Source organism: Ictalurus punctatus, chromosome 6 (genome assembly GCF_001660625.3).
Source record: "Ictalurus punctatus breed USDA103 chromosome 6, Coco_2.0, whole genome shotgun sequence".
Classification (NCBI taxonomy): domain Eukaryota; kingdom Metazoa; phylum Chordata; class Actinopteri; order Siluriformes; family Ictaluridae; genus Ictalurus; species Ictalurus punctatus.
Genome location: NC_030421.2, coordinates 24,823,833 through 24,847,336, shown reverse-complemented (window position 1 = coordinate 24,847,336; position 23,504 = coordinate 24,823,833). Strand labels below are relative to the sequence as shown.

At 39.1% G+C, this 23,504-nt stretch overlaps 1 protein-coding gene across 5 annotated transcripts in view; it reads left to right on the top strand.

Annotated features, from left to right (window-relative positions):
* Positions 1-23,504, top strand: part of zmp:0000001200 (dedicator of cytokinesis protein 9) — a 96,529-nt gene that overhangs the window by 64,202 nt on the left and 8,823 nt on the right. The window contains exons 8-46 of one of the 5 annotated variants that reach the window (XM_053681046.1): positions 1,818-1,992; positions 2,348-2,400; positions 3,147-3,221; positions 3,320-3,484; positions 3,580-3,783; positions 4,049-4,108; positions 4,313-4,435; positions 4,732-4,814; positions 5,269-5,391; positions 5,783-5,862; positions 5,979-6,166; positions 6,291-6,356; positions 6,444-6,536; positions 6,639-6,762; positions 8,042-8,160; positions 8,313-8,402; positions 8,554-8,643; positions 9,147-9,262; positions 10,003-10,072; positions 10,298-10,420; positions 11,259-11,330; positions 11,475-11,621; positions 11,790-11,873; positions 12,072-12,183; positions 12,530-12,568; positions 14,501-14,679; positions 14,810-14,926; positions 15,024-15,135; positions 15,541-15,671; positions 17,278-17,392; positions 17,565-17,631; positions 19,665-19,712; positions 20,919-21,049; positions 21,914-22,029; positions 22,228-22,365; positions 22,558-22,740; positions 22,835-22,948; positions 23,113-23,328; positions 23,424-23,481. In XM_053681046.1, coding sequence (XP_053537021.1) covers positions 1,818-1,992; positions 2,348-2,400; positions 3,147-3,221; positions 3,320-3,484; positions 3,580-3,783; positions 4,049-4,108; positions 4,313-4,435; positions 4,732-4,814; positions 5,269-5,391; positions 5,783-5,862; positions 5,979-6,166; positions 6,291-6,356; positions 6,444-6,536; positions 6,639-6,762; positions 8,042-8,160; positions 8,313-8,402; positions 8,554-8,643; positions 9,147-9,262; positions 10,003-10,072; positions 10,298-10,420; positions 11,259-11,330; positions 11,475-11,621; positions 11,790-11,873; positions 12,072-12,183; positions 12,530-12,568; positions 14,501-14,679; positions 14,810-14,926; positions 15,024-15,135; positions 15,541-15,671; positions 17,278-17,392; positions 17,565-17,631; positions 19,665-19,712; positions 20,919-21,049; positions 21,914-22,029; positions 22,228-22,365; positions 22,558-22,740; positions 22,835-22,948; positions 23,113-23,328; positions 23,424-23,481 — 4,399 coding nt within the window. Of the gene's footprint in view, positions 1-1,817; positions 1,993-2,347; positions 2,401-3,146; positions 3,222-3,319; positions 3,485-3,579; positions 3,784-4,048; positions 4,109-4,312; positions 4,436-4,731; positions 4,815-5,268; positions 5,392-5,782; positions 5,863-5,978; positions 6,167-6,290; positions 6,357-6,443; positions 6,537-6,638; positions 6,763-8,041; positions 8,161-8,312; positions 8,403-8,553; positions 8,644-9,146; positions 9,263-10,002; positions 10,073-10,297; positions 10,421-11,258; positions 11,331-11,474; positions 11,622-11,789; positions 11,874-12,071; positions 12,184-12,529; positions 12,569-14,500; positions 14,680-14,809; positions 14,927-15,023; positions 15,136-15,540; positions 15,672-17,274; positions 17,393-17,564; positions 17,632-19,664; positions 19,713-20,918; positions 21,050-21,913; positions 22,030-22,227; positions 22,366-22,557; positions 22,741-22,834; positions 22,949-23,112; positions 23,329-23,423; positions 23,482-23,504 lie in introns of all 5 variants that reach the window. The other 4 variants (XM_053681045.1, XM_053681047.1, XM_017469656.3 and 1 more) reach the window with 4 other exon arrangements.

The window sequence follows — 23,504 nt, the reverse complement described above, 5'->3', positions numbered from 1 at the left end:
TATATCAGTGGTTTCAGTATCAGCATATTGCATTCTCTGTCTCTTTCTCTTCAACAGTCTCACTCTTTAGTTGCTTTAGCAAGCACTGTCTTTCTTGGCCTAACTCTCATTTGGCTGATCTCATTTAAGACAAACAAACACAGCTAACATGCATTGTTATGGTGAGGTTAATAGTAAATGCAGCTTGTAATCTGACAGAAATATTTGCATGTGACATAACCAAAGTGTGCAAGTGTGAGGAAGAAGTACAGGAGATATAAAAAGCCAAATGAAGGGTCCATCTCGGTGCTATGGTCTCCACACTCATTTCCTCTTGAGCTCATTTTACTCTCATTTGATTTTTTTTTTTCTGTAGCTATTGTCTGATTTTGGGAAATGTTCAGCTATGTGTGCACATACACCATATGTCCTGGCAGTGTAATTAGTGTGCTTGGCACCCAAATGATTACAGAATCTGATGTTCATCCCAGAGGTTTAACGTCATATTTGCTCCAAGAGCAGAAAGCATCCCAGAAAAGCACTGACCAAACAACTTTAACAAATTGGTTAACCTGTTCCCCTGAGCAGCATACTCTCAGTCTAGCTTCTCTCAGTCTGGCTTTTAATGAGCCAACTCCCACTCCAAGTACTAACATGGAGACTGATTGCCTGTCTCCCATATTTGCAGCTGGGCTGGGGTAGGTCATGCTCCACTGAGTTTCAAGTCACTCACTGAGGACTGCTTTCTAGAATAATAAACATATTAAGAAAGCTGGCAGAACAATGAACAAGACCAGTCAGGTGATGTTGGGTGAAAGGCAGATTTTTTACAGTTTTTTTTAAACTCATTTTCCATACAATTCAGTGTTTTGTGAAGTGCTATAGGAATGTGCCTAGAACACAAGTCTAGTCATCCTGTAACTGGGATATCTAAGAATAGACACATCAACAGCATTCTTTTACAATTCATTCATTCATTCATCCATCCATCCATCTTCACTAATCACTTTATCCTGTTGTAGTGGATCCAGAGCCCATCCCAGGATCCCTGGGCGCAAGGCAGGAATACACCCTGGGCGGGATGCCACTCCACCACTGGATACCATATGTGCGCACACACACGCACACACACACCTAGGGAATTTAGAGGAATCAAGAAAGGAATCGAGAACTGTCACATACACTGATGTGCCTACAAAGCTCTGCTTTTATTTCCACCTTGAGTCCTTGACTTCCTCTGGCTTGCTTAATATATTCCTCATCCTTTTTGTAATAGTTCTGTCTGACATTTTAAGCAGTGTTTTTGGCAGCCACTTGCTCTTTTGTCCTCCACATGGACATATTTTCACCTGCTTTCTGTCTGCTTGTTTGCACGCATATACGTCTTTCTTTCACACAGCGACTTTACAGACCTACCAAATCAGAGGTGGGATTTAAAGTGTTGCCGTACATGTGTTCGGATGTGTTCATTAGAAACGAAAATACAGTTGATTTCCGTCACTCTGAGGTATGAATCAAATCACAGATCAACTCTACACCTATGGTCTGCTTGTTAAGTAATGGATTTTGAAGCAGAGATGTTTTTCTTCTCTCAAAGTTGTAAAGTTCACCCATGTATAATAATTAAATGATCTATCAGTCAGAGGGAAAACTTTCCCGTCATCTCACACATCTTTTTGTCCATTTTGGAAAAGGCTACTGACTGTTATCCAACCCGTGCTTCACACCCATTGGCAAAGCAAAAACTATGGCCAGTCTCCATTTGTGGTGTTACCTTAGTAAACATCTAACACAGGACTTTAAGGTAATTTGAAGCTTTCTTGTCTTTCTCTGTGTAGAATAATAAGGTGCGCAGGTTTGCATTTGAACTGAAGATGCAGGATAAGAGTGCATATCTGTTGGCCGCCGACTCTGAAAGTGAGATGGAGGAGTGGATCAGCACTCTGAACAAAATACTTCACAGCAGCTTTGAGCTCGCCATGCAAGAGAAGAGGAATGGAGACCTACATGATGGTTTGTGTGTCTGTCTATTTGAGTATGTAGGCTTTCGTTATTGGACCACCCAGTCTACCACTCCTGACATGACAGTAGATAACACTAGAAACACATCCAACTCCATTATTAACCAAATGCACAGAGTCACATATCCCTCCTCTCCAGAGCAGTGAGATATCCCAGGCGTCTGGACCCACTCTGTGTGTTTTGGTTTATCTTTGCTCAGTGGTCCACATGTATTATTTGGTCTGTTTGGGAGGCTGCTATGACATTCTCTCTCCCAGAATTTATCTATCATTAACTACAATGTTCTTACTGTGATCTGGATTGGAGCCATGTTAATAAAATAGCTGTTTATTTTCCCACTCTGTAGACGATGAACTGGGGAAGACTGACAGCTCTTCTGGAAATATGGACAGCTTTCAGGTAGGTCCTGTTTACATAAATGGCCAAAACGAGACTGTAGAGCAGCAGCTTTTTCATTTCATTGATTCACAACCCAAAACCAAAATATTGCTCTTCTAATCTTGTTCAAGACAGTAAAAATATGGTAATATCCATGCTCAGGTGTTCAACTGACTCACTTGTCCTGCTTTGAACTAACAGGAAAGCCAGGCATGTTTTCTGTTCTTGCCTCTTAAGCTTAGAGGGTTTATACTTTCCTTTGTTGGTACATTGCAACATTAAACATACTATGGCTCACGTTTCAGTCCTCAGAGTAATAAAAAGCATATTTAATAGGCAAGTCTAATTTTTCTGTTTAGGCTACTAACCGTAGATCCAAATTGCAAACATGAAACCTCAGATGACATTTAAAAGCATACCTCAAGAAAAGCTCGACAGTATGTACTCAGATTTTTTAAAAAATCTTTTTTTTTTCTGAGAGGATTGCAATACACCACTTAATACCTCTAGATGTATAGATTTGCACAAGAATCAGATCAGCAGTGTACCAACAGTATGTAGTGTTTGGACAGAGGTCTGGCCTGCACAAATTTCAGTTCAAAATTTTAATAGCGTTCATACGTGTTGATAAGTGTGTGTTGTTTTTAAATTTCAGCCCCATTCTTCAGCCCTCTTGTCATTATGTCTTTATCATTAATGATAACTTCTCTAGGAAATGGTGTGATTAGGCTAGTGTGCACTGATGTATTAAATGTGCTTTTCTTCAGAGTGCCAGAGACATCGAGTCTAAGATGAGAAATGAAACTCGGCTAAAGCTCTTCACATTGGATTCAGACACGCAGGTAAAAAGACTCAAGCTAAGCAAATAAACCATTCTGACACCCAGTCTTTCTAAAAATGACTGTAAAATGCTTTGAACGTGTATGCCGGTGCCTTTAAGATATCTGGACGTGTCTGCATACAGAAGCTGGACTTCTCTGGGATCGAGCCGGAAAGCAGACCTTTTGAGGAGAAGTTTGGGAAGCGGCTTCTCGTGAAATGCAACGACCTGTCATTCAACCTGCAGAGCTGTGTGGCAGAGAATGAGGAGGGCCCAACCACCAACGTAATCCATGATACCTCAGTTAATATATTTGACACCTTTTATCACTGAAGCATGGAGATGATTGTAGTGATCTGTTTTCTCTCTGCGCATGGCAGGTGGAGCCGTTCTTCGTGACACTGTCCCTGTTTGATATTCAGAACAGTCGGAAGATCTCGGCGGATTTCCACGTAGACCTAAACCACCCGTCAGTAAGAGCCATGATTCCAGGCTCTGGTGTTCAGATCTTTAATGGAGCTTCAGATGCAGCACAGCAAACACAGAATGAGCTCCCCGAGAGTTTTCTGCAGTATCCACGACAGGTTGGGAGCACTTACACATACATATACTGTAGGAAAGGAATAGGCATGACTACACAGCAGTGGTCAAGAATGTCTCCAACATAAATGTGTGAATGGACTTTTTTTTATATAATTTTTTATTTTTATGATTTATCAAATCAGTTTTATATTTAGTCCAGTATTTTAACCACAAAACATCAATCTTTTACTTGAAATTTAGTGATTGCTTACAGTGTCATTTGACTAATTGGTAGAAACTATCTAATGGTCTGCATAAACTCCACAGATGACCGACTCTTCATTCAGAATCAGCAATACACAGTGGCAAGGAGATGCTGAAAGAAATGTACTAAAATACAGTCCATTCCGTGTCTGCAGTGCAATGCTGTTAAATATAAACATTTTGAATAAAATGACTCTAGGCATACTTGGATAAAGTGTTTTACTGCCACTTTGATGTTCTGAATTGTTTGAAAATCTTGCTAGTCTTCACTAAGCATGCTGTCCTTGCTCTCTCTCTCTCTGTGTGTGGGTGTGTGTGTGTGTGTAGGGAGTGTTTTCTGTGATGTGTCCACACCCAGATATCTTCCTGGTGGCTCGGATTGAGAAAGTTCTTCAGGGTGGAATAGCTCACTGTGCTGAGCCATACATGAAAAGTTCTGATTCCACCAAGGTAATCTAGTTTACAAATCTTAACACTCACTCTTATAATTGCATAATAATGACATTTCTGAATGTATTCTGAATCTCATCTGAAGTGGTGCAAATAGTGTTCTTCTAGTGTTCATAAAATTCCAGGTGTCTTTTACTGTACCATTAGAGATTTGTCTACAGTGGAGAAAGCCTCATGTGTGTTTTACAGAAACAGGAGATATACAATGCAAGAACAGTTGGGAACTGTACACAGTCGGTATGGAAATGTCATGAACTATCTCCTCTTATTTTCCGGTTTCTTCTCTCCTCTTTCAGACAGCACAGAAGGTGCTGAAGAATGCTAAAGTAGCATGTAGCAGGCTCGGGCAGTACAGGATGCCATTTGCTTGGGCAGCCAGGTAAGAAAGATGCTCCACTTTCCATGATTAATGAAAAAGTTGGCTATTTTTGTGTGTGCTCTAGACTTTAACGCACTTCTCAGGCTTTGGGAGCTATAAGACGAGAGATACTCGAGTGACCCAATGGAAAAGTCCTGCACTTGTTTTCTGTGGCAAACAAAGCAGACATTTTTGCTGGTTTTATAATTAGGAAAATGTGATTTGTTTTTCAATCAGATGAGGTTTGAAATCTTGGACTCTTTCAGAAAAGCTAACACTAGTCCCTCCACCCAGCCTTCTTCAATGCAGACTTGGACTATATGGCTAAAATTGTAGTACAAGTGGGACAGATATACATACCGTACAGAGGAAGGAAGTGTGTGTGAGCATGCATTATCTCCTATGCCTCGCAGGATCCAGATGAAAGCCCTGTTTATGTTTTTCTTTTTTCTGTCCCTCTCTTTCTTTGTTACAGACCTTTGTTTAAGGATGCAAATGGGGCACTGGATAAATCTGCACGTTTCTCTGCAATCTACAGGCAGGACAGTAACAAGCTATCTGATGAGGATATGTTCAAACTTCTGGCAGATTTCAAGAAGTTCGTCCATCTTTCTACCTTTTGGCTGCTCTATTCTTGTTAGGCATTGATTACAGTAACAGGTCTAAACCAAGCAAGTTGGGTTTGTGAAGTGATTCATCTTAGTATTTCTTTTGTTAAAGGGGAAACGTTTGCACTGCAAGAATGTCCCATGTTGTACATGTACTCTCCCTGAATGGCTTCCTACTATTCCTACTAGGAAAAACAGCTTAAGGTTCAAAAACAGTTTGATGTTATGGGATATTCTGAAGCAGCATGTTTTGAAAATGTCACTGCGTCCTTTCTCTTACTATTCTATGTACGTTTCCTTTATTAATAGAGTAAAAGTGAGGATTAAAATAACTTCTTTCCTGTCTTCAATCTGTCCTTTGTACCTTTTTGTTTTTCTCAGGCCAGAGAAAATGGCTAAGCTGCCAGTGATCCTGGGGAATCTGGATGTCACTATCGACAACGTGGCCCCAGATCTCCCAAGTGAGTCAAACTTGGCACTACTTCTGCTAATGCAATTTATTTTCACATTTATTTGGTGGGGTTTTTTTTTAAAAAAAGATCCTGTGCTCTGTGTACTTTTGTGTTTATTTGAGTAGACTGCATAACATCCTCGTATATCCCAGTGCGCCAGTTTGAGAGCAGTAATTGGAACGGGGTGTTGTTTGAGGTTGAGGAGTTTGTGCCATGTATAGCGAAATGCTCACAACCCTTCACCACCTATAACAATCACCTGTATGTCTACCCACGCCACCTCAAATATGACAGCCAGAAGACCTTTGCTAAGGTACCAGTGCTGAATCTCTTTTTGTTAGTGTAATAAACTTTTTTGTTTGTGCATTATTATTGTGAACATGATCAAGGGGTGATTAGGAATGTGTGTATTGTCACTGTGCATCCTGTGTCTGCAGGCTAGAAACATTGCTGTGTGTGTGGAGTTTAGAGACTCGGATGAGGAGGATGCACTTCCTTTAAAGGCAAGATATAGTCTTTAACAAATGTCATCATACCAGGCAATCTATAAACTCCATGAACCTAGTCCAATCTATTTCTCTACTTTGCAGTGTATATATGGTCGTCCAGGTGGATCGCTTTTCGCTAAGAATGGCATTGCTGCGGTGTTGCATCATCAGCAGAGTCCTGAGTTTTATGATGAGGTAAAACACTCAAACCTCTCTCTATTATTCTCTTATAGGAACATATAGGAATGCATGAGTGGTGTGATTTTCTAAATGTGTATTTATTGTTTTGTCTGTCAGTTTAAGATTGAGCTGCCTACTCAGCTGAATGAGAAGCACCACCTTCTGTTCACATTCTACCACATCAGCTGTGACACCAACAGCAAAGCTAGCACTAAGAAGCGGGAACAGGTGGAGATACAGGGTAAGGCAGCAGACACACTCAGGGTCAACAAGCAGTCAATGCTCTCTGTATTAGTACAATTCTACCTTTGTTCCTGGAAGTTTCAGAATTGACAGGTGCCAGCTGTCCAGAAGGAAAAACAATGAGATAATGTGAATGTCAATTGAATCTGCTTTGGGGTTTTGTTAAGGTTTTTCTTAAACAGATTCCTTGGCATTTCAACATAATTTCTATCCTCCCATTTACTTATGACAGAAGTCTAAGGGCAGATTTGGAACTCTGTCAATTCACATTTTAAACAGGATAACATGAATTATAACATGAAAGCCAAACCTCTAAAAAGAAATGTCTTAAGCCTAGTTTACACTGCACCGACAGATACCAACCAATGGCAACGCGTTTGTCGGGTTTTGTTTTCACTGACTGAACGTGTTTAATCAGCATTTGTCAGGTCGTGGAATGTCTGAGCAGTGTGGTCTGATTTTCCAACAAATACTGATGTAATCTGACCTGGGCACGAACCTTTGCCTTGACAATGAGGCAATCGTCTCTGGAAAACCCATAGAAACGAAGCCCGTGCGCTTGACTCGAGGCACGCTAAATCATTGTTGTTGGTAAAATGGCAGATTTCTGGACGAATCAGAAAGAAGACGATAAATTATATATTGATGTATCATTTCAATAAAATAGTTTATTTTGACCCCTAGGAAGGATCATTTAGTCTTGCGTTTTGGTGTTAATCAGGATCATCCCCTAACTGTAAGCCACAAATGTTCGCAACAAATGTTTAGAACTTACATTTGCGTAAAAATATTGTTCATAATGTATGCCCTAATAATGCTCTTAGCTTACCACTTATCCTACCTTAAGACCTCTTTTCGTCGGAGTTGTTTGAAACTGCTTGGGCGCAAACTGAGCAACATTTTGAAAGCTTTGCACATCTTCTGTCTGCAGTTCTTTGCATAGATTTAAGTAAGCGCCCTGTCTCTCACATCATAACAACCAAGGCTTCACCCACAACCGCTGTCTTTTCAGGCAAAGAATGACACGTAAAGACACATAGAGAGTAATAGTAAAATTTTGATTGTGGTAAAAGGATCATCCATTTTTAAACCAGTCTAACTGTCCGTAAAAAAAGTTTGTTGGTGTCTGTTGGGGCAGTGTGAACATGATGCCCGTGTTTCTTTTAAAAGTTGGTGATTGTCGGCGTTGTAAACAAATTTACATCATATTTAAGTGCATCTGTTTTGTCCTTGTCATAACTCTCCTGTGTGTGTGATATTTATGTACGTGTGTGTAGTGGGCTATGCATGGCTGCCCTTACTGAAGGATGGCAGAGTGATTATGAATGAACAGAATATTTCTGTAGCTGCAAACCTGCCCGCTGGTTACCTCAGCTGCCAGGAGGGCAACAGCAAGGTGAGCGCGTCCTGCAGAGGCCAACATATGGCATCAGATTGCGAATCTTAAGTGGATATTTAACAAGATTTATTTATTGCCATTAACTATAAGATTGTGCTCAGCTGTGATTTTGATTGGTTCTGTCTGTGTGTATGTGTGTGTGTGTGTAGCAGCACACAGGCCCTGAAGTGAAGTGGGTTGATGGAGGAAGGCCACTGTTTAAGGTCTCCACTCACCTTGTGTCCACCATCTACACACAGGTCTCAGTACAGCTCTTACACTTTTCACTTCATCTGAAATGCGTTTTGTTTCCTGTAATGCTGTGTGGAGGTGTTTCCGTCTTTTGAATTCCGTGATATTATTGGTGTACAAGAATTATTTTCAAGTTCGATTTATCTTCTCTGTCAACAGGATCAGCATCTGCACAATTTCTTCCAGCACTGTGAGAGCACTGTGTCTGCAGCCCAATCCACAGGAGGCGAGCTGGTCAAATACCTTAAGGTATGACTCCATGACACACTAATATAAAACTTCCCTTTCTGATTCTCTTTTTCTCTTTCTGTCACTTTCTCACGCTCTCCACGTATATGTATTAATATTCCTGTCCATATGTTTCCTGAGGATGTTTGGCAAGTCAGCCATGTCTTTGCAGTCTAGTACCACTTTTTGTAATGGACTCCATACATTAGAGACCTCAGTAGGGAGCGTCACACAGACCCCATGTCTCTGGACTATATGTGTAAACACACCATTCCTCTCTGATAATAGCATTGAAACCACGACCAGGCCTTTTTGTCCTCCACCCCATTAGCTTCCCAGAAGCGGTGGTTTTCCACCACAACACGCTAGCGCCCAGATTTACAACTGATGAAATATAAAGCACGGTCTAGCTGCTGATGAACAAGGGAATGATTAGACATGTGGTTTAAGCTTATTTAATCAATCGTTTAAGACTAAATGATCAGCTAATTCAGATTAAAGGATTGTGCTTGTGTCCTCTCCAGAGTCTGCATGCAGTGGAAGCTCACGTGATGATAAACTTCCTACCCACAATTCTGAACCAGCTGTTCTGCGTTCTCACCAGCGCATCTCTCGAGGACGTGGCGGTCAATGTCACACGGTCAGTTTTTACCTGTTTGTCCAAACCACAAAGCAGTATTCTATAAGCCTGATGTTCAGGAAGGTCGAAACATCTTTTTAAGTAGTAAAATACATGCTAAAGACATATATATATATATATATATATATATATATATATATATATATATATATATATATATATATATATATATATATATATTTTATCTGTAAGCTTTGCATTTATTATTAGTAGTTATTATATGTGTGAGATGTGCCGATGTACTGCTACCTCATTTTGAAGCCATCTGTCGTGACTTATAATTGCGTGGAGACAATAATGGACCATCAACATCATCTATCTGTTGAGGATAGATGTTGAATGTGCTCAGAAATATCGCCGACAGTGAAGAAAATGCCCTAGTGAAGTGGAAAACATTAGAAAGGCGTTAGGTGTAGAAAATTCTTAGAATATATGTATAGAGGATATTATAGGTTGTTATACATACATACATACATACTGTGTGTGTGTGTTTTATAAATATAAAAGAAAAATCAGTAGTGCATATAATAAATAAAAAAAATTGAATCGTATTTGATTAGTTGGTAGGTTCTGCAGAAACAGCCCAGGCAAACATCCCAAGCTGTTGATGTAAGACAACGCCATTAATTATAATCAATATTTCAGAAGTCTATTAGGCTATTATTTGGTTGTCTTAAGAGATATGAATAATAAATCCAATTTATGTCTATCAAAAACCGTGACTGTTTATTTCCACTCAGAGTTATGATCCATATAGTGGCTCAGTGCCACGAGGAGGGCTTGGAACATTATCTACGGTCATATGTCAAGGTGAGCAACATCAATAAAGTCTGATGTTCCGTCTGTGTCCCCGCCTCCAATGCATTTAAATCCACACTGTACAACTCTGTTAAGTCCCAGGATGTCACATAAAGTCCTGCTATTTTACCAAGTCTATTTTTTGCAGTTGACTTTTGCCTCACAGGTTCTTTTTTTGTCATTAAAAGCTCATACTTTGTTTTATTTCTGTGCGTGGATGTGTTTGTCTGTGTATAGTACGTGTTTATGTCAGATGCTAACACAGCCACTGGTAAAACGGTGCACGAGGAGCTGGCCAAAGCCATGACCACCATTCTAAAGCCCTCCACAGACTTCCTCACCAGCAACAAACTGCTCAAGGTGATCTATTTTATGGTTTACATAGGTAGATAAAATATATTATTATAAAAGAAAAACATGTCTTCTAGATAAGCTATTGTATAATGCAATGCAAATGATTATGCTTGATTTTAATTGAAGTATTTATGTGTGGTGGCCTGGGAAACCCCTTCACATGATCAAATTGGACATTTTCTGCTATATCTAGTTCTGATCAATTGCATGTATATTGTAATTAAAATATGTTTTCATGTAAATCAACCAGAAGTAAAGTTCTAGCAATTTAAAATCTGGTTACCCTGAAAAGTATTAAAAATAAGAACAAAAAATTGAATGGAGAAAATTACATTTAAAGGTTCCATTATGATTGCAGCACAGCAGCGTTAGCGACATTTTGACCGAATTTATTGATCTGAATTGATTGTGTGACATTCACACTTGGCTACAAAGTTGAAGTCATCTTTAGGTAAACATACTGTTTTTACTGCTGCATTGGTTAACCTGTCTCACAGCGTGATCCTTGCATGAAGATAGCCTTAAAATAAATGAAAACATTTCCACTTCATTTTAGTGAAATACATTTATGTTTTCTTAAAGTTAGGGTATCAAATTATGTTGTTATTATAGTTTTTGTCAGTTTGACAGAATTCAGCCACAGTGACATGAGACGGGTTTTCCCAGACCACCGGATATGTACATATTTTCTTTGCATAAGGGGCAGCTGTCTTTGTATTTTGCTGCAATTTATTTTTTCACTGTGGCACAATGACTCAAAGCCAAGTCTGGCCTGATATGGGGTTTTTTTGACATTCTTATATTCTGTGCAATGTGTTCTCTTTCCTTGTTTTGCTATATTCAGTACTCCTGGTACTTTTTTGAGGCCTTAGTGAAGTCCATGGCACAGTACTTGATAGAAAGCGGTAAAGTTAGGGTAAGTCTGACTGCAGCATCATTTGTGCATGCTCTGTTACTGATATTTAAAACGCTGTGCGGAGCAGAAGTCAAATATAGATCTTTATTTTTTTACTCGCTAGTCTGTTGTTTGAAGTTTTGACCTTTGCTCTCTTCACTTCAGCTGTCCAGGAACCAGCATTTCTCAGCCTCGTTTCACCACACAGTGGAGACCTTGGTGAATATGCTGATGCCTCACATCACGCAGAAATACAAAGACAACCTGGATGCAACGCGCAATGCCAACCACAGCCTGGCTGTCTTCATCAAGGTCAGTAATGACATTCAGACCCGCGTCGTCACACATATCAGAGCTCACCAGCGCTTGTAAATAGTCTGTCCTTATTTAGTTTTTTCTTTTGACTGTATTGTCTATGTTGCTGCCAGTGGAAATATAGAATTGAGCGATCTGATGAACATCTGGTATTTGTATCCTCAGCGCTGTTTTACTTTCATGGATCGCGGCTTTGTCTTCAAGCAGATCAACAACTATATCAACTGCTTTATGCCTGGAGATGCCAGGGTACCTTTTTCTGCATTATTATTTCTATCTCTTCAGACTCATCTTTTTAAACTTGTTTGCATGACTGACAAACTTAAATTATCTTAGATTCTTGATTTGTTCATGGCTCACCTATAGAAAAGTTAATTAAAAGAAGAAGGAGAAGCTGATCCACAGTGCTGTGTTTGTGCTCATGCGTGACCATTCCTTTCTCCATAGACACTGTGCGAGTTTAAATTTGAGTTCCTGAAGGTGGTGTGCAACCATGAGCACTACATCCCTCTTAATCTGCCCATGCCATTCGGGAAAGGGCGGATTATGAGATTTCAAGGTGAGAACTATATTAGAGTATTTTTTCACCTAATTATCGCAGAAATGTTTGTTCATCCCATTAAAAAGACGTTCATGATCTTTTTAAAAATCCATCAATTATCACTGGGTCTTGAATATGAAAAATAGTCAATATTAACTATGACTGGACATAACAAACAAACAAACAAAAAAAAGCTTCACAATTCAGTTTAAGATGTCTTTACTCTTTGTTTATATTTATAGTTAATTATAACATATGTATGCACAAAATATATATCTGATATATAACTTAACACTCTCCAAAGCACTTGTTTAGTGTGAATGAGTGTGTTTTGCTCTCGTGTTCTGTTTGTTTGCCTCATCAGCCGCTCCCTACTACAGTATGGAGTCTCAGTCTGCTCTAGGTAGGTAAGGCATAGTGCCTACCTTCCTGATCATTAACAAATCATTTTCTGATCAATCCTGGAATACTAAAATCAGGGTAGAATGATGATTACTTCACTGTCATTTTATAATACAAATGATGTACCTTCCCAGTTTAGTTTAGCACTCTACTATTATTATGCTACATTTAGTATTAGAGTAGTTGTAGGTAAGTAAAGAGTATGTATTAGTGTTCAACTCTGTTAGTCCTCTTAAGTGCAGTTGTGGAAAAAAGGATGAAGTGACAGTGACAAATTATTGAATCAACTCTTGTACTCATTAATTATCCTAAAATCACGCTATCATTTATCAGCAAACATGGTGCAAAAAGAAATTCCAGTGATTATTAAGACAGAAAAGAGCTTTAAATTTGGCAACCAGAAACATTTTTGAAAAATGAAAGGAAATGGGGGAAAAAACAACCAGAAAAGTTGACATCTGATGTAATACCCTTTTTCACTCAGCTCCAGAATTATTGGCCCCTTTGGTAAGGATGGATAAAAGGGTTATGAAAAATTCCTTTATGGTTAATTATCTTAATCTCACCGTAAAAATATGAAAGAAATCTCACTTTCAGTTGAAGTAAATGTATTCAGAATTTATTTGAATATCTGGCTGCCTTTCTCAAGAAGCTACAGCTAGGTTGCACAATAAATAGTTTTTGATAAGGTTATTTCAATTACAGGATAGATTTCGCATCATCTATCTCTAAGCTCAAGTTATTTAACCACAAAGACATTTTTATAACCTTTTTATATACATCTTTTCCAAGGGTTCCAATTAGGGATGCACCGAAACGAAAATTCTTGGCCAAAACTGAATATAATGAAACACTTGGCCGAACACGGTTTTTCGTATTTTTCCCCCATTTATTTTGCCAATTTTTTCACCATTGCATAAATTAAATAGTCAAAATGTGCCTTTTCCTATTTTGTCTTGCTTTTCAAAGAAAAAGTCAACTAAAAAACTACAATTTACAACTATTTATTGAACATTTCTTTAACATTCCAGCAGACATTGTACGAACAAAGCACAATATAACTTAAAATAAATAAATTAGTAAAATAAAAATATTTTTATTTGGCCATCTTTGAGCCCCCCTTCTTGAATAGATTAGGCCTATAACTGACTGCTGAAAGAATGTAATGTACTCTGTACGCCTACAACAAAAGAGTGCATTGAAAAGAGCGCAGAAAAGTTGTTGAACCCACAACAAATGAATAATTATCCTCGACATTAGCCTACATTTTCAGGAAAAGTGTCAGGTTCTTCTTTATGAAAAGTAGCTTCTCTGCTTTCTCACATGAAAGTCGGTTCCTCTTGTCATCGATGAGATGCAGCGCTACACGGTCTCTCACTGTCGGTGCTTGTGCGTGGAGCAGATAAATAGGGAGTAGGAAGTTTCCTTTTCGCTGCTGCTGCCGTCGCCACCGTGTCTTTCTCGTACTCTGCATGCTGTTCGGGGTGTCTTGATTTTAAATGATAAATTAAACTTGTAGTGCTGTAAGTTTATGCCCTCTACCCAATCCAGCAGAACATTGTCTGCAAAAGGCCATTTTTCCCTTTGTCTTTGTCTTTCTCCGACACTTTAAAATGCTTCCACACTGCAGACTTGTTTGTTGCATTTATAAATGTCATTGTTCTGTGAAATTTATTCTGTCTTTTCACTTCTTAATAATAATAAGTTATTTAATTAAGTTATAAAAATAAGAAGAATTTCGATTGCCGAACATTCGGTGCATCCCTAGTACCAATAATTCTGGAGCTGACTGTATGTACATAATGGACATCTTTGCTGTCTCCCGCTTGGGTCTCACTTTGTTGTATCAGATTTTGTATCAGGTTTTCTTTAACACAACTTCCTCCCTCTCACCCCTTCTCTCTTTCTCTCACTTTCTCGTTCTTTCTCTCAGATCTTCTGCTGGACTACTCTCTAACTGATGACTTCTGTAAGAATCACTTCCTGGTTGGGCTTTTATTAAGGGAGGTGGGTGCAGCTCTACAGGAGTTTCGTGATATTCGTCAAATAGCCATCCAGGTGCTGAAGAACATGATGATCAAACATACATTTGATGATCGTTACACCTCCAAGGTGAGACTCAGTTAGCCTATATTCAGATTTTATATATTCATGTATTTGGCATCTGGTGGTGTTTTTGCACTCTGCGTTTGCGAGTATTTGTGTATACACATGTGTGAGGAGTGTGTATTGTGTGTTTCAGAGTCAGCAGGCACGGTTAGCTACGCTATACCTGCCTCTCTTTGGCCTACTCCAGGAGAACGTCCACAGACTCAATATTAAAGATACCACACCCTTGACCAACAGTCTCTCCAGCAGCGTAAGACTGACACCTACTGACCGCACTCTGTAAATACAGCTATTATTACCCTTTTCCCCCTAGTTACTCAGATGTGATGGTCTGTTACGTCTTGCAGACTGTACGTGATGAACCGGTCCCTACCGGCTCTTTGATGACACCCCATAAAACAGGGAGTCATATCGAGAGCAGCCTGCATAAGGATGTGTTTGGGGTTATATCTGGAACAGGTAAGAGAAGACAGTTGCTATACAGTCACTGAGAAACAGTATTACATTACTGTACAGCATCACATTTTAATATTTTACAAAAGTAATAGGAAGTCACTGCTAATGGATCAACAGTACATGTTAGATGGTACATATGGAGAACCAGAACTATTCATGAATATGATATCTTAAAAATGTTTCAAAAATTGCGATAAAAAATAAACATGACTGTTTAATTAAACTAAAAATGTTTAATCAAATCAAAAAGTGTGCAAAATATAAACATATTTCTATTGCATTGATACAGTATGAAAGATGTGTGTGTATATATGTGTGTGTATATAATATATAAACATAAATGACAGAAAACTATTTTTTAGTGTGTCATTTACCAGCTAATAAATTTAGTATTTTTTTGTGATCTAGTCACTCCACATGCGTCCTCCACTCCAAACATCTCTGTACGTCACGCTGACTCGCGCTGCTCCCTCATCAGCACTGACTCAGGAAGCAGCCTACCTGAACGTAGCAATGACAAATCCCAGCCTCTTGACAAGGTACTGCCTAATTACACAGTCCCTCATTCATAAATTACATACCCATACTTGTTAAAGAAATGCTCAAACATGCATTTACTCATAAAGTAACCAAATAATTCTCCATAACTATAAATATAATTGCTATATCTGGGTACTGCCTTAACTGAATGTCCATCTTGGCTCGATGGGTCTTTGCACTGTTAGCTTTATTCTGTCACCTAGGTAATCACGTTTTTGTCTTATGTTTTTGGCTGATGTGGGGATTGGGATTTGATGCCTGACTCAGTCATATTGCTATACAAATCTGCCTGCCTGCATGTTGGAGCAAACCAGCAAGTGCTGTCTGAGTGTGAGCCGTTAGGACCGCATGAAGGAGTGTGTGTTTACTAACCCGTGCTTGTGTGGTTGCCTCTTCTTGCTGGCGTCAGAGGGAGCATTTTGTGCGCAGTCACTCCACCAGCATGCTACGCTCCCTCTCAGAGAGTGAGGATAAGGTGCTTTCCACAAGGGCCAAGCGCCAGACCATGGACTTCTCGCTACTGTCTGCTCCCTCATTCAGCCATCTAGCCACCCACAGCAAAAAAACTGCACAAGTATTCCATCACCTTGCTCAGAGCTCGCACTGTTTTCCACTATCGAGCTCCTCAGAGCAACTGTGTGTGTGTGTATGCATGTGGATTTAAAACCCCCTATCTGCTTAGCTAGAATAAGCAGGTTTTGTATGGGGAAGCTGCTGTGTATTTGTTTGAAGTGTACTTTCTTATTTTTTCTGCCAGTAACTAAGATATTTACAATAAAAGCTTTTATAAGAGAAATAATAACATTCATATTGGCAAGTGGCATGCATTGTTTACCCAAATGTATGAAGCGTGTATAGTCCTGTCTGATAAGAAACGCATTGTTTTTTTTTAAACCAACCTCTGTCTGCTGAATCTGTAGCATATGTCTGAATCCCTTTACTGAAATAATGGATAGCGATTAGGTTGAAAAATCCCAAAATATTCCTTTGGATCACTTAAATACTGCGTATTTTCATTTTCCAGTTTCATCAAAGCACATCAATTCTATTACTCATCCATTAGAGCCAAAATTAGCAGCTGACAATATTGTTGAGGTGAAGACATTGCCTCATACTCTCCATGCATACAGCCTATGAGCTTTCTGTGGTTTAGGCGTTTATTTTTTGCTGGCAAGTACAACTGGTGTGTTTCTGTGCCAGCCGTGTGCTATGGTAGACACATTAGTTCTGCTGCTATAAAACTATACAGCTTTAGTCATACCTGCATTTCTTCTAATCCATATTACAGCCTTCATGGGTTTACAGCTCCGCTTTGTATTAGGTGTCCTCAGTGAAGTGTCCTTATGAATGATGTAGTGTAAGTGTAAACTCTGAAGTGTTAAAATATTGAGGATGCCGAATACAAATCAATCCTGTTTTGAGTGTGTGAAGTTGTGACCTGGGATAGATTCATCTTCCTTAAGCTAGCGTAGAGAGAATTTCCTCTGTGGTGGTAAGTAAAGAAAAATGTCTGGAGAGAAAATAGTATGCTGGTTTGACGTGTGTGTGTGTGTGTGTGTGTGTGTGTGTGTGTGTGTGTGTGTGTGTGTGTGTGTGAAATAGCAGTGCAATGTGGCTGCAGCTCTGGGTGGATCCCTCCTGCGCTGTGATAAACTAGAGCAGTCTGAAGTGAAGAGCCTGTTAATGTGTTTCCTCCATGTGCTCAAGAGCATGTCTGAAGGTAAAAATGCACACACTTCTTTAAATATGTTTCTGTTTAATGTAGTACCTGCATACTGTGTATAAAACCCAGAAGCATATCTCACACTCTCAGCACACTCTCATTGAGCTAGTTTGCATGAATATCTCAGTATAAATAATTAGTTTATTCTGTAAACATTCATACTCCTCAGATGCCCTCTTTACGTACTGGAATAAAGCTTCATCTGGAGATCTGATGGACTTTTTCACTCTGTTGGAGTAAGTCCTGCCTTATAGTTCTTCATTAAAACTAAATAACAGTTTTGTTTTGTTTTTGCTACAGCTTGATGGAAATATATAGTCTGTTTGCAGATACCATTGGTAAAATATGCAGGCTCGACATACTACACTTTATTATACAGTACGAGAGCGGCCTCTATAGGCGAAATAAAAACCATCACTGACAAATTTTGTCGCGTAATTTGAAGTATTTTTTTATTCATTTTAGATGTCTCTATTTTTAATTGTTTTTTGGAGTGTTACTTTTTGGTTCAGTTTAGATATACAGTTGTGTGAAAAAATAAGTACGCCCCATGGAAATTGTTGGCTTTTTTGACACATTTGGACAAGCAAACATTTGATCCTCTTTGAAACAGTGCCTATTAATAATGCTGACACACTTGAACAAAACCACAAGGAAATTCGCTTTTTCAATTATTTATTAAACAGAAATATAAAGAGATGTGATATACTTTTGTGGAAAAGGTAAGTACACCCTTGGCCTGAGAAGCTAGTATTGCCCCCTTTAACAGAAATGACTTCTTGTAGGCGTTTTTGCATAATTGTCCAGCAGTCTCTGACATTGGCGTGCTGAAATGTTTGACCACTTTTCCATGCAAAATTCCTTTAGTTGCAAGATTTTTGAGGGTTTTCTTGCATGTACTGCCCATTTCAAATCCCCCTGAAACATTTCAATGGGATTTAAATCCAGACTTTGACTAGGCCATTCCATAATCCTCCATTTCTTCTTTTTGAGCCATTCTTTGGTGGATTTGCTAGTGTGCTTAGGATCATTGTCCTGTTGAAAGATCCAATTTCTGTTCAACTTCAACTTTCGGACAGATGGCCTCACATTATCTTCAAACACTCTTTGATATGATTCAGAATTCATAGTTGAATCAATGAATGAAAGCTGTCCAGTCGCTGAGGCAGTGAAGCAACCCCAAACCATAACATTCCCACCACCGTGCTTCACAGTTGGTATGAGGTGCTTCTCCTGAAAAGCTGTCTTTGGTCAGCACCAAACATGTCTGCTGTTACTGTGGCCAAACAACTCTATCTTTGATTTGTCTGTCCAGAGCACATTATTCCAAAAGGCCTGGTCTTTGCCTATATACTCATTGGCAAACTATGGTCTTGCTCTAATGTTCTTTTTAGACTGCAAAGGCTTTCTCTTGGCACGCCTTCCATGCAGGTCAAATTTGTGCAATCTCTTTCTGATTGGAGAAGCATGAACTTTGACACCAACAGTTGGAGGACGGATCCTGCAATTAAATGTTCGGTTCTTGGAGACTTTTTTGCGCATCACACGGTCTGCTCTTGGGCTGAATTTGCTGGGACGGCCAGTCTTTTGTAATCTGCGCCACTTGTAGATTATTTTCCTTACAGTAGAATGATGTATTTCAAATGCTTTGGAGATCTTTTTAAATCCCTTGCCAGACTCATCGGTATCCCCAACCTTTTTTCTGAAGGCCTTACAGAACTCTTTAGATCTTGGTATGATGACACCACACACCTCAATAGCAAAGGGAATACCAGACACTAGATATGAGAGGTTTAAATACGACAGGTTCCACCTGCACTCCCTAAGCAGGCACCCAATCTTGAACACCTGATTCTAATTTTATGGATTTGAATGCGTGATAAATGTAGGAGTGTACTTACTTTTTTTCATGCGACTTATCTGTGTTTTTTTGGTTCATTTAAATTGTGAAAATTACTACAAACTATCAATTTTATTTCATTTCAAAGAGTGTATCAACTTCATTAAATAGGCACCGTTTCAAAGAGCATCAAATGTTTGCTTGTCCAAATAAGTTAAAATGCCAACAATTTCTCCGTGGAGTGTACTTATTTTTAACATTGACTATATATCTTTTTATTTAGTTAATAGTTATTATTTATCAAATTCTGAGGTTCATGACCTTTGTGTTAAAAGGTTTTGAGTAAAGATTGAATGGTAGATAGAACCTTATAATACTTAAGTCACATAATGTTACCGAAGATGTCTCCAAATATGTGTTATATTGCAGACTGTGTCTCCACCAGTTCAGATACATGGGGAAGCGATATATTGCCAGGTAATGCGTTTATTTGCTATAATTTTTTAAAAAAATTTTTAAGGGAAAAAAGTTAAAGAAATTAGCTCCTTTAATAGATATGTGATTACTTTACTTTAAGTAAGATTTCTTATAAGTTATTTCTTATTCATGACTGAAAGTCTGTTTAACTTTGTCAATTAAAATGATGAATCCATAAATGAATAAAATGTATATTTTTTCCTATGTTTTAATAAAATTTGACTCATTTCTATGTCAACACATTTGAAATTAAACACGTTTACAGCCACTAGTATACAAACACATACAGTACATGCTCACATACAGTAGCTTGAAATGTTCTTCTCTCTGGATGGTTGAACCTCACTAGACCTGGGTTAAGAGTTGTCTCTAACCATTCACAATTTTTGTCTCTTTATTGCTGTACATGCTGCAAGTATAATCCACTCACACGTTCATGCACACGTATATACACGCGGCTCCTACTTATGCTTGGGTAAGAGCGGACCTGCTTAATTAACTGTTCTGCATTTGCATGTTCTTGTCTGTCTGCACTTGCGGCATGCTAACGGACATCACCCTCATGAGATGAACTGCTTTCTTTCTTATTTTACATCTCTTTCTAATGGTGTGCATAAAATGTTGATGCTTGTGTCGATGCTATCTGCTGTGCTGTTAGTGCTGCATGCTGAAGCAACTTCATATTTTGAGAGCTTTGCAGCCAGCAACTACAGCTGTATTATCATTAAATTAGCAGCACACCTGGATTACTGCATTTGCTGAAGACGTTGAAGGCAATATTTTCTCAAAGATTGCTGGGCATGGAAGTAGGGGAAACATATGTAATATTATTGGCTATTATTATATTTACCAGCTGTACATGCATGACGATGTAGTCAACCCAAGAAGACACATTTTCCTTTCATTGATATTGAAGAATTGTGCACAGGGACATAAACTATAAGATAAATAGTGTCAGTATTGATTTCAGGTTGTCTTTAACACCGCTTTGGACTTTTGTGCAAGTATCTCAGAGGTCATTCACACTGGCCACATAATCAAAATGAAATTTATTAGCTTTGCCAATTCTCGTTGCTCTATAGAAGTGTTGTAATGTTATTTATATTTACTTTCCTTCTCTTCGTCTGGAGCCCTTCGTGGCTTTTTCTTTGTCAGTCTGTACTACTACTAAAGCTGGCTGTGCCGGTCTCACTGTTTCCTCTTTAGGAGCCAGGAAGGGTCTGTAGCACATGAGCGCAAATCTCAGACTCTACCTGTGTCCCGCAGTAGAGCCGGAATGATGCATGCTCGCTTACAGCAGCTCAGCAGCTTGGATAACTCGTACACTTACAACCACAGTGAGTTACACTGACTTCATTACGTCTCCTTTCATACATCAAATTCTTATTCTTATCATCACCATCATTATAATCCTAACAATCAGTGTCTTCATGATCACAGCTCATTACCCTGCATCTCTTGCCCCAGGCCATTCAAAACTCTAAATGTCTCTGTGAGATTCCCATAGTCAACGAAATAAACCCAGTCTCTCTGTTTTCAGTGTCAGAAAGATTGCAAGTATACTTGGAATTTTTGTAGATCATGGTAAGAACTGATCAGATTGATGCCAGAAAATATCGAGTCAGTATCATGTCCCATGATTCCATATTTCATAATAACATCACCAACACATCAGTAGTTCCTAATTCACTTTTTTTTGTTTGTTTGTTTTTATAGAAAATGTCACGAACACTAATTCTGGTGTTTATTCCTTATAGTACATTGCATCTTTGTATCGCCTTGCCATCCCTTCATCTTACTTTTTTCTTACATATCTTTCTCCCATAATTGAATTTGAATGGTTATATGTTCTTATATGTATGCTGTTTATAAGAGATGGAGTGCTAGAGGTGTTTATGACTCTTTATCGTACATTGCATCTTCGTCCTGCCTCGCCATTCCCGTATCACATCTCTTTTTCTTACACACGTAATTGCATTGTAACGGTTAAACATGTTATTATATGTATACATGCTGTTTGCATGATGTTGCTTGTACTTGCCTTGTAAGCTGTGGTAATTTCATGTTTTAAAAAGAGTACACTCTTATTTGGAGTGAATTTAGCAGATATCTTTTTGCAGAATTGCAATATTTGGAACTTTCTACAGTTTTCTGTGTGTGTGTGTGTGTGTGTGTGTGTGTGTGTGTGTGTGTGTGTGTAGCCTACAGTCATTCGGATGCAGATGTGTTAAACCAGTCACTGCTGGAGGCGAATATTGCTACTGAAGTGTGTCTGACAGTACTGGATGTACTAAGCATCTTCATCATGGGATTTAAGGTATGGCATTATCAATAACTTTGCAGCATCCAGCTTTCACTCTTAGTACGTGATTATTTGCATATTTTTAAAACAGATTTATTAAGGAAATGAGTACAATATGTTAGTTCTAAACTGGAATAAAAAGTGTTGAAAATATTGTGGGAAAATGTGTTTTTCACACACAACCCTCCCTGGCTCCTCCTTTCTCTCCCTCAGACCCAGCTGAGCTTAGATCATGGACACAACCCCCTGATGAAAAAGGTGTTTGCAGTCCATCTGTGTTTTCTACAAATCAACCAGTCAGAGACAGCCCTCAAACAAGTCTTCACTTTCCTGCGCACCTTTATCTACAAGGTAAGCTTGACCTCACCTCAGTGTACTCCATGTGAGTGGTGCAGCATATATTGCAATATGAAGACTTCTTTAACGTAGTCTACATAGTCCTGCCTGTAAATGGCCACGTTGTCTATTGTGTAAAATACAATTGTTTATAAATCAGATTCAGTAAAGCTTTTTAATCGTTGGTATTTCTACTTCTCTGTGCAGTTCCCTAGTACATTTTTCGAGGGCCGTGCGGATATGTGCGCATCCTTCTGTTATGAGATCCTAAAGTGCTGTAACTCTAAACTCGGCTCTATCCGCTCCGATGCCGCCCACCTGCTTTACTTTCTCATGAAGAGTAATTTTGACTACACGGGCAGGAAGTCCTTTGTTCGCACCCATCTGCAGGTCATACACTTATAGAGAAAAGAGATAAAGTGCTAGTGAGTTTAGAAAGATTCGTTGGAGTAAAGTAGATTTGTTCGCACCCATTTCCCATCAGGTGGTGATTGCTGTCAGTCAACTGATTGCTGATGTTATCGGAATTGGTGGGATGAGGTTTCAGCAGTCTCTGTCCATCATAAACAACTGTGCAAACAGTGACAAGACCATTAAAGTAAGTGACCTACAACAGTTGCTTACATTAACAAATGCATGAACTGATTATCCAAGTCATCTTCAGGTTTTTTTTTTTGGGGGGGGGGGGGTAAATCAACAAGCTTTTTTTTTTCCTATGATATGAGAGATGTGCTAGATTTTGTGTTCTGGTGGCTCTTGTAGAACACCGCTTTTCCATCTGACGTGAAAGACCTGACAAAGCGAATCCGTACAGTCCTGATGGCCACAGCTCAGATGAAGGAGCATGAGCGAGATCCAGAGATGCTGGTGGACCTGCAGTACAGTCTGGCCAAGTCGTACGCCAGCACTCCTGAACTGCGCAAAACCTGGCTGGACAGCATGGCCCGCATCCATGTCAAGAATGGGGATCTGTCTGAGGTGCGAATATAAACTAACCCACATTTTCTCTCCAGCTGTACACAGGAAAAAAAATTCCGGTCTTGAAGATCTGTTTGTGTGTAACTTTTATTCAGGCCGCCATGTGTTACGTGCATGTGGCAGCACTGGTAGCCGAATACCTTCAAAGAAAAGGTGAGTTCCTCACAACCACACAT